Raw genomic sequence first — 11,321 nt, 5'->3', positions numbered from 1 at the left:
TTTTTAAAAGCTGACATTTAAAAGAGTCTAATGCACAAGAATTTACCTATATTTTAAGTATACTATTAAACAGTTTATTATTTTATTTTTGTCTTTCTAATACCAGGTTTCTTCAACAGCGGTTAAAAAAGGCTGTGCCCTATAACCGCATGAAACTTATGATTGTGGGAAACACGGGGAGTGGTAAAACCACCTTACTGCAGCAATTAATGAAAACCAAGAAATCAGATGCTGAGATGCAGAGTGCCACCGTTGGCATAGACGTGAAGGACTGGCCTATCCAAATAAGAGGCAAAAGGAAGAAAGACCTGATTCTAAATGTGTGGGATTTCGCAGGTATTTATTTTGCTAGAATTTTAAAATCATGTTGATCTCTTATTTAGAATTTGGATTTAAAAACTGAGTTTTCTGTTCCAATACTGCAAAGAGACCAGTGAATCCTATGGAATTATTCCAGAGCTGTTTACTTCCCCCAACATTACCCTTGCCACCAGGACGGAGAAGTGTATGGAAGGGAATGTTAGAAACTGTAGGGGCAGCTGAAGCTGAGTATGGGGTTCATAGCTAACACTTCAGCCAGAAGTTCTCAATCGCCAGTAAAAACTCAGTTATAGTCTTCTAAGCATCGTTGATTGTTCTTCTCCCCCTTTTTTTAATGCTAAATTGTGTATAGTATCATCTAAAAAATCTGTTTTGAAAAGAAGCAAGGCTCAAAAAGAGTGTCCAATCTCTGTTTAGGTCGGGAGGAATTCTACAGCACGCACCCGCACTTCATGACCCCACGATCCCTGTACCTCGCCGTCTATGACCTCAGCAAAGGACAGGCGGAAGTTGATGCTATGAAGCCTTGGCTATTCAATATAAAGGTGCTCTATTCTAATCATTTGAGAAAACTGAGTCATTTTCATTTTTTTTGTATGTAAGGTAATTTACTTTAGGCAAAGAGTTGCTTTAAGAGTTTTGTGGGGTGGTTTTTTTTGTTTTTGTTTTTTGTTTTTTAAGGAAGTTAGCAGCACTGAAATTTTGAGCTGGGAAATTTTCAGAGTAATTAAGCTGTGACATGAAAATAAGGTGTTCCGTATTGGTGAGTGTTATAGATACTTGGAACCCTTTTCAGCTATAAAAATGGGAAATACACATGCTAAACTATGTTTATCATATTTTAAAATGGAATATGAGGTTTTCTAACTTAAAATAAGTTATGCTAAAGAAAACCAATCTGTGCAGCTTTGAAGATGCATAGTGGCAGTTTAGTAGGAAGTTTTTCAGATCTTACGCTTATATATGGCACCAGATTCATGTGCTCCTTTATTTATTTATTTATTTTGTGAACTGAAGTATAATTGACGATATGCTCTTATATTGGGAATCTCTTTGTTAGTTTCCACTTTATCCTTTGCTGCCAGTTATTCCTTACAAGCTCGTTTTGTCATTTTGGTAATTTTTGAAACCTTCTTTTTTGTTTCTACTTTATTATAGTTAGCCAAAGTGAGCAAATATTACAATGGCAGTAATACTTTAGTGGTTTTTTTTTTCCCCCATTGTAGACTTCGAATAGAACAACTTTAGAAGTGAATTCAAGAGATTGATTTTGCAGAGAAGGAAGAGAAAATATAAACCATATCATGACACTGAAATAATTCGTGGGTTTTTTAAGTGCTTATTGGAAGTCCAAAGCACACTTAGAAAGTTACCCACCTGAAACGTGTTAATAATTGAATTGAGAAGACACATAAAAACGACTTCTAAAATTTCTTAACGTTACATTATTTTTCTTAGGATTAAGGAAAGAAAGGCAGCTGATTTCTACATGATGCCCTTTAATTTTTCACTGCCACTCGAGTGAATTTCAGTGGAAATGTAATCAGTATTTTGCGTCTTTCTCTGTAGGCTAGAGCTTCCTCTTCCCCTGTGATTCTTGTGGGCACACATTTGGATGTTTCTGATGAGAAGCAGCGCAAAGCCTGCATCAGTAAAATCAACAAGGAGCTCTTGAACAAGCGGGGGTTTCCCGCAATCCGCGATTACCACTTTGTGAACGCCACCGAGGAATCCGATGCTTTGGCAAAACTTCGGAAAACCATCATAAATGAGAGCCTCAATTTCAAGGTAACGTAGTTAATGCCTACTGGGGTCTGGTAGAAAAGTCTAACTTATTAATTCTTATGCTACACAACTGCTTAGAAACGGCAGAAGACGAGGTATTTTTCATATCAGTTAGCGTTATTAAAGTATTTTCCGTTTTAAAATTACTCATGCCATACTTCATCTCAGGTTCATAGAAATGGGAATAAAAACAATTAGAGGGCCTGAGAGGATCTAAGAGAGGGGATGAGAGATGGAGGGTGGTTCTGAGAGAACCTGAGCAAATGATTCTGATGCCTTTCTCTCCCAGCTTCCTCCAGGGGTGCTGTAATCAACAGGGTAAATGTGAATACTGAGGCCTTGGGATCACCTTTCTTCTGTTAGTTTTTCAGTTTTTTCTTCTCCTGCTTCTTTCGTTGGTAGCTCCTTTTGTATACTCCTCTTGCTATTCCAGGCTGCTCCTCCATACCTCCTGTTCCTCTGATTCCCGCTATAGATGTTTTTCCCTCAACATTGTGAGATGGCTTTTCACTTGGTTGCCAAGATCACTAAGTTGGTTTTCATCAATGTGTAAGCAATTTTTTTTTATTACATACCAACAGGTCTTTTCATTTTAGGAATGATGTCTTTGATTTCTAAAGTGCCTTTCTAATAAATCAAATGCAATTCATTGGGTTTATAAAACACAGATAAATTAGTTACCAGGCAGAATACTTAAAAATATTTTTATTCATTTCAGAGAAGGGAGAGGGAGAGAGATATAGAAACATCAATGATGGAGAGAATCGTTGAATCCCTGCCTCCTGCACGCCCCACAATGGGGATTGAGCCTGCAACCTAGGCATATAACCCAACCGGGAATTGAACCATGACCTCCTGGTTCATAGGTTGATGCTTAACCACTGAGCTACACTGGCCAGGCAGAACACTTATTTTTAATACAGGAGAGAGAAATTTTCCAGGGTCCTCCAGAGAGCATGATGTAAACTGTGTGGAATAGGCCCTGACATTGTAATATGAGAAACACAGTGGTGACCTTCATTGTTAGTTCCTGTTGGCTTAGCTCATTAGCACTAATGATGTAGGCATGGCTTGTAACTAAGGGGTTGTTTTGCCTGGACAGTGCCAGCATAATTATAAATAGTGTCCCACAATGTCCTCAATCAAGCATTCCGGATGATGAATGTGATGGTCGCCCTGGTTATAACGTGTCTGCCGGTTAGCTTAGTTCTGTCCCATTTCCACTGATTATGCAGCTATCCAAAGCCTAATGAGCCTGTTGTAAATGTGCTGGTCTTCGTGGTGTCCCAGGAGACAATTTGCATGTTTGTATCTTTCAGCACATTTATCTCAGTCACTGAAAGGTTTTGCCAGTGGTGGGTCACTCTTGGCATTTTATGTAAGAGGAATGGTATATTATTTTATTTTCTGAGTTTCCTACTCTCTCATGGGACATATGTTTAGAGATTAACATGACTTTTAAGAAACAAATATACAGAAGTCATTCATCCAGTTAAATATTGTCTTTATCCAGGTGGTTTTTTTCTGAGACTATACCTGTTGTTAATTATACTATTTTAATAGCTTCTCTTTTTATCATTACTGTTGGAGCATACATTATATTTTTTAAAAAGACCCCTTGGAGGTTAAGTTTGTTTTGAAAACGCCTGAATTTTGTTGAAACAAACACTATGGATAAAGTGGTTAGTTCATCAAGCTGGACTAGTACTGCTTTTGTCTAATAACATGTTGTCACTATCAATCAGTAAAAGCATATTTCTTCCTGCATTTATAAATGAAATCTGAAGGCAACACCATGCAAGGATGTAAAAGAAATGCTTTGAAAAATAGAAATGTTATTTGAAGAAAGGTATATATTGCTAATGTATACATCACTCTGGCACTTTTGTTTGAAAATTCATTTGATTGCTTTGCAGAATAGTGACTCTTTTCGATGACCTAGAACCAACGAGCTTGCTAGACCTTTAATATTCTTTTCTCCCTGCAGTGCTTCAACCCATATTCAAATAGCAGCTTTTAATCTAAGGGAGATCATTTTTTCCGCCCTCTCATTTTTTTCTTCTTTCTTTTATCTTGGCACTTCGCTAATATTTTCCTGTCTCACCTTTATTAACATGTATCTGTGCAAACTCTAGAATAAAACTGGTGTTTGTGTGTGTGTGTGTGTGTGTGTGTGTGAGAGAGAGAGAGAGAGAGAGAGAGAGAGAGAGAGAGAGAGAGAGAGGCTGTTGGTGACCTGACACAAATTAAAAGAAATAGGACAAAACAGAACAATACTCCTTTCAATTTGTCCAACCCATTAGCAGGTATTCTTTGCTGGCCCTGGAGCCCAGTCCTATAAAATTCATCTTTTTTCTACATGATTTGCTTTCTGTGAAAACCCTTGTTTATTTCTAACTGTAGGTTTGCCTCCTTGAGTTAAAACATAAACTTCAACCTGAAGTTTTGTTTTATTTTAATTTATAAATAATGCAGAGAGGGATTGTGAAAAGTGGAGATTAGTAGAGTTATAGTTACTTTTCTGGGGCAAGGGATAGATGAACACAGTCTTTCAAATTACTGTTCGGAGGTAAATATGTAAATAGTGGTTATGGCAGCTGTAAATGAAGCTCCTTAAGGTTCTAGTTACAAGTAGAAAAAGAGCAAGTTAAATTTTATGTGTGTTTATAAATCCAATTTCTATTTGTAATATGTTTAATAATTTAGGTAGGAATTTTGGTATGTCAGGTAAACAACGTACAAGAATATATTCATGGGTCCAGAAATGGGGAGAGTTTGCCACCTGGTGGTTCTCAAAGGCATTTTAGTTACTATTGTTAGAGCTGTATTTCTATTTAAAATTAGATTCTCATGGAAAAAAATGTGTGGAAAAGACTGTCATTATCGGAAACATCATCTTAAGGCAATTTAACGTATTTTTATTTTACATTTCAATTAGTATGCAGTTATTTTTTAAAATATATTTTATTGATTTTTTACAGAGAGGAAGGGAGAGGGATAGAGAGTTAGAAACATCGATGAGAGAGAAACATCGATCAGCTGCCTCCTGCACGCTCCCCACTGGGTATGTGCCCGCAACCAAAGTACATGCCCTTGACTGGAATCAAACCTGGGACCCTTCAGTCCATAAGCCGACGTTCTAGCCACTGAGCCAAACCAGTCAGGGCTAGTATGCAGTTATTAAATTCAGAGTGTCACAGAACAGAAGTCATCCTCTTTTGTCAGTGTTTTTTGATGATTTTTATTTTCTCAAATTTAAGGTTTTACAAAAAGCCTAGTTTAGGTGAGGAGATATCATGTCTGTCTCCAGGCTTCGCTGTTGATATGTACATTAATATAACATTTGCAAATAAGAAGCACAGAATTTAATGTTTTACCTCACGGGGTGGATATTTTCATCTAATAAGCAAGGTTCAAAAGCTCTTGTAGTACTGATTGCTTATATTAGCATATCTATTGCATATATGTTTAATGTCTTAAAAAACAGAAAATCTTTTATTTATGGTTAGGTTTTTGCTATGTATTTTCTGGATTGCTGGGTAAATAATTCCATACTATTTTATTTGATAGTCTTTTCAAATTGGTTTCTGTGTTCATATTTTTATCTTATTACCATTTTATTTATCCCTCAAAATTTAAATGGTTTAAATCACATTTTGATTTTAGTTGAAAACACACATCTGAATGATATACCGCTGTCTTTAAACCTATTAGCACTGAATTTACCCACCACCTGGCAAATATATGAATACAATGGATTTTTTACAGCTTGTCATTTTTAATCACATAGATCCGAGATCAGCCTGTTGTTGGGCAGCTGATTCCAGACTGCTATGTAGAACTTGAGAAAATCATTTTATCGGAGCGTAAAAATGTGCCAATTGAATTTCCTGTAATTGACCGGAAACGATTATTACAACTCGTGAAAGAAAATCAACTGCAGTTAGATGAAAATGAGCTTCCTCATGCAGTGCACTTCCTAAATGAATCAGGTTTGGATGTTTATTTGTTTCAAATTTTTTTCAAAGCGTGGCTATGGTAATTTATAAGAATGGATCTGAACCGTGCTAGAATTTGCAGTCGCTACTTAACAGAATAGCTCCAGAATTCTTTCACAGGCCGCTGATGTCTGCCTTCTTGGAAGATCATCCTGTGCATTGATGTTAAATCATATGTCTTGTCATAAGGAAAACATTGGAAACCATCTAAGGGCAACAATGGAAAAAGCAAAAGTGTAAATGTGTGGGTTCCAGGTCTTGACTGTACTAGTCAGGAGCTGTGGAAGCCTGAGTATAAGGCATATTCTTTCAAAGTATCAAATGAATTTAGTGTGTGTGGAAGTGGCTTGCCTACTGGAGAAGAGAATTATTATTGGAATGGTCTAATGGGGCACTTTGAGAATCAGTGGTTTCCTGAGATGCAGCTATGAGTGCAGATCTTGCTCTGTTATATCACATATTGTCAGCATGACCTCATACATAACAACTCTCAATTATGTTCTTGATCAGTATAAATAATTTATTAAATTATAAATAGTATAATTTAATATGAAATTATATTAAATTTCATATAATTTTTTATATGAAATTTTTTTTCACGTGGATTATAATCTGTTCCTTCTTCCCATCATTCTTAAACCAGTAGCTTCCTAGGATATTCTATGTCTCTTACCTCTATTTGAAAAATAAAATGTGTCTTTGTATTGCATATTTAGAAAGCCAAAAGGAAAATTATGAATTTCTGTTTGCTTGTAAATAGATGCCCTGCAATACAAGGCATTGTCTCAAATATGCTGATATATGATCACTCAATATCATTAAAAAATACTTCTTTATAATATTGGATGTTAGGGCTAGAGAGCTAGGATGCCCATGCTGACACTGTGTCACATGTCATTGAGGAGGTTGGACTAGATTCTCCTGCTCTTTGATGTTTGTATATCTAGATTTCATGTTTCATTGTTTGATTTTTTTTACTCCAGGGGTCCTTCTTCATTTCCAAGACCCAGCACTGCAGTTAAGTAACTTATATTTTGTGGAACCCAAGTGGCTCTGTAAAGTCATGGCACAGGTCGGTGTCTTATATTTTTGTGACATGGGGGTAATGATCGGAAAGGAGAATAAATGGCACCCAGAGCATTGAACATTGTAGACTTGCTGTTCAGTTAAGATAGAAACTACAGCAAATATAGAAAACTATAGGGCACTTCATGTAGAAAAGTACTTAAAGAAGAGCTTTGTGGAAGAAGGGAAGGTACCTAAGAATTTACTTTCACGCCTTTAATGTCTGTAATGACAGATGTTTGTACCACTAAGTTCCATGGCGCTTTCCTAGATCCTGATCATATCTTTGGTTTGGTTGATTTAGTCAATTGTATGAAAACTTTGTGAAAATCCTTGGAGTAAATATATATATAAGAAAGTTGGATCATTGAGCCGTGAAACCTCTATCTAGACAACATGGAGGGGAATTTTGACTCTTTAGAGAAATGATTTGAGTTCTAAATGCTTACAATTTTTGAAAACTTTGGATTGCAGTGGTAATAGCTATTTTTTCTTCATTTATATTTCATATAGAAAATTATTTCTTCTTCTATTGATAATGACCATTGAGTTTATATTACTTAGTTATAATAATCCATCAACATAGGTTTGCTACAGAATGTCACTCAGGGAGAACACACTAGCTCAGGTTTTCTTAAACATCAACTCTTAGGGCCAGATAATTCTTTGTTGTGCATTATAGGATAATAGCAGCATCTTTGGCCTCTACCCTGTAAATATTAGTAGCATCTTCCTAGTTTTCACCACCAATGTGTTCAGACATTACCACATATTGCTGGGGATGCAAAATCGCCCTCACAAACAGAGGTGAGCTCAGGGAGCTCTAGCATCTGCATTCACTGGCATTTATTTGGTTTATGAGTATAATTTATAGTTTTGCATGTGGCTCCCAGAATCCCTTAAATAATTATATGTTTGTACATTAGGAGTCTCTCTTCCAATTGAACTATAATGGTAATTAAATTCCCTCAGCTAATCTTGAATGATAGTTCCTAAAGTCCAACTAAAGAAACTTATTTGGATCTAAATCTTATAACACAGAACTTGAGAGCATATTGAAACATTATTTTAATTGGCAATCAATTGTAATGTGGTAGCAATGACTATTTTGGTAGCTATTATTAGGTAGCTTTTTATCCTTCTGCACATATGCCGTGGAAAGTGTGATTGTACTCATCTGCTCCATGATAATGGAGCCAGTAAAGTGACTGGTCAAGAGTACTAACTCTGAGCCATTGTGACCTGTACTCAGTTCTCTTATGAAACTTACTTTGTGACATTTCTTAATGATTTAAGCCTGTGTTTTTTTTTTACTTACAAAATAAGGATAGTAACAATTTTAACTTCTACATTGCCTCTCAAGTTCAGTGTAAGTGAGCAGTATATGTTAGCTAGTTTCATATTTGACACATTTGGTGATTAAAGCTTATTATTTTAGGAAATGAAAAAATAAATCTTCAAAACCGTACAGATGTATTTAAGCAGTTTTGGAAAGTGTGCCAGTATGAAACTAATCAACAGCAACAAAATCTGTGCCTAGTCAAGAAAAGGCTGGATGTTGCACACAGAAGTGATGTTTTTCTGTGTGAACTAGGAACATTGAAAGCTGCACACATGTGGACACTATTAGAGTCAGTAGATTAAGGGAGTGGTTTGTATGCAAATCATAATCTATTAGCAAAAGCGGATTTCCACCATGACCACAATAAACTCTTGGATAATTCTATAGATTAATTAAGTTGAAACTACATGGAAGTTCTTCTCATTAGAATGGTTAGACTGTAAACATGTTAATTTAAGTGAAAACCAATTCAAGAATTTGAATAGCTCAAAGTTATTTTAAAATATAGGCCTAAAAGGTCAATAAAATGATAATTTAAATTTCTTATTAACCTAAAAAATAAATAGCACAATTCTGTTTATGCTGATACAGTGAATTGCAATGTCATTTTCACTGAGTTTTATAAAGAATGAAAGCTATAAATAATCAAGTTAAAACAAGAATGACTTGTCCAATACCCATCATAAAAAATAAATCGGGATATTTGCCTGCATGAATCAGCAAACAAGAGCAGGATTCATTTCATGGTGCAGAAGTGCTAATGAGCCCACCCTCCCTCTCTATGCCCTGAGCTGTTCGGTCACTACACTTATTAAAGAAGGTTCCATCAACACACAGAGAAGTTTGCAAAACTCATTTAACTGTATGATATAAGATATGAAAGGGGCTTATTGAATTAATCGGGTGGAGTATTAAAAAATTTGCATGGCAATTTAGTCTTGGTAACGTGTGAAGGAATTTGAAAAATTCTCATTACTTGCAAAAGGGCTTACGAAAGCCTTATAAGTTACTAGGCTGATGGAATATTAGTAGGTCTTTTTAAGTGACAAAATTAAGATAATGTTTCAGTTTTCTATTGCTTTTTAACAAGATAACCCAAAGCTTGGGGGTTTAAAACGTTGGCTGTGTTTATTAAGCCGATCTGTGGTTGATTAGGCTCAGTTGAGTGGTCTGGTCCGCAAGGCCTTGGCCAGGGTCATTCCAGTGGCTTCCCTCATTGAACTGGGCTGGAGGGTCCAAGAAGGCTATGCTCACAGTTTGGTGCATTGGTGCTCCTCTGTGTGCCTCTCATGTGGCTCCTTCTCCTAACATCTAGGCCCAGAACTGGTGTAATGTTAGTTCGCCACATGCTAGTGGATGGAGCAACCCCAGGCCAGGTCAGATTCGAGGGGAGAGGAAATGGACTCCACTTCCTGAGGTACTGAGCAGCATGCATGTATAGGGAGAGAAGGAATTGATATGTCCATCTTTGGAAACTACCACAAAGAATGGTGGCACATATAGATATATATATATATATATATATATATATATATATATATATATATATATATATATATATATATATATATATATATATATATATATATATATATATATATATATATATAAAAGCAAGCACAAATCTCCTTTAAAACCAATTAGTCTAAGTAAAATGAATTAGCATAAGTATATAAGGATGGCTTGCCTAAATACATGGGTTACTGTGTGCTTTCCAAGGATTATTTCATTTACTTCTCAGAACAGCCCTCTTAAATGGTACTGTATTAACTCTCATCTTGAAGGTGAAGAAGTTAAGTGACAGGGAGGTAAAATAATTTATCCAAAATTATACATTGGGATTTCAGACAAAGTGGTTTGACAGCGGTGTTTATAAATCTAACCCTAGGATAAAATGCTACAAATTTCATTTTCTCAAAATCCACCCATCGAACCTTATTTATTCAAACTATGTTCTAGATATTGTTCTGGTGCTGGGACTGTAGTACTAGACAAGACAGCATCCCTATACTCATGAAGCTGACATTCTAATGGGTGGAAATGACCAATAAGAAACACTTACATGTCAGGTGGCACAAAGTGCTACAGAGAAAATATAAAGTATGGTTGGTAGCAGAGCATGAGTTGTTAGACAAGGTTATAGTCACTTAATAACCATAACACACCAAACAATTCTTTTTACCACCTAAATTGTAAGAATGATTTGGGACATCTATAAAGTGTACAATATGGGATATGTCCCAAAATATAGGTTGTTTAAAAAAATTATTTTTGATTACAGTTGACATCAAAATATAATTTTTACTCTTTAACAACTCATTATACATTTTTGTTGGATATCATTATGTTTATTGATTCAGTAAACATTATCTGTATAAAATAGAAATACAGAGATGAGTAAGAAAAGTCCTGATTCCAAGGATTTTACAATCCAACATTTCAGACAACTACATAATGTAAATAATGTTTGCTCCTATTTAAGTATCCCTTAAACATAGATCTACTAAAGAAATTAAGCACAAACCTCTTTTAAAAATGAACTTGGCTAAGTAAAATGAATAGGAATATGTAGATAGTAATGGCTAACACATGAGGACTTACTATATGCCAAAAATCTCAAGGCAATCTAAAGACAGTTATTTTTTTATTGTTTAAAGTATTACATATGTCTCCTTTTTTTCCCTGATTGACTCCCCCCCACTCCCGCCCCCCAGGATATGCCCCTACCGCCCCAGTGTCCATATCCATTGGTTATACTAATATGCATGCATACAAGTCCTTTGGTTGATCTCCAACTCTCTTCCCTCCCC

General features: G+C 35.7%; 1 protein-coding gene across 1 annotated transcript in view; it reads left to right on the top strand.

Annotated features, from left to right (window-relative positions):
• Positions 1 to 11,321, top strand: part of LRRK2 (leucine-rich repeat kinase 2) — a 122,851-nt gene that overhangs the window by 74,646 nt on the left and 36,884 nt on the right. Inside the window, exons 28-32 of the mRNA XM_015566622.1 lie at positions 107 to 336; positions 739 to 866; positions 1,891 to 2,109; positions 5,897 to 6,098; positions 7,088 to 7,176. Coding sequence (XP_015422108.1) covers positions 107 to 336; positions 739 to 866; positions 1,891 to 2,109; positions 5,897 to 6,098; positions 7,088 to 7,176 — 868 coding nt within the window. The remainder of the gene's footprint in view (positions 1 to 106; positions 337 to 738; positions 867 to 1,890; positions 2,110 to 5,896; positions 6,099 to 7,087; positions 7,177 to 11,321) is intronic.

The sequence above is a fragment of the Myotis davidii genome, unplaced genomic scaffold (assembly GCF_000327345.1).
Source record: "Myotis davidii unplaced genomic scaffold, ASM32734v1 scaffold902, whole genome shotgun sequence".
Taxonomy (NCBI): Eukaryota; Metazoa; Chordata; class Mammalia; order Chiroptera; family Vespertilionidae; genus Myotis; species Myotis davidii.
This window is presented reverse-complemented; position numbering and strand designations above follow the sequence as displayed.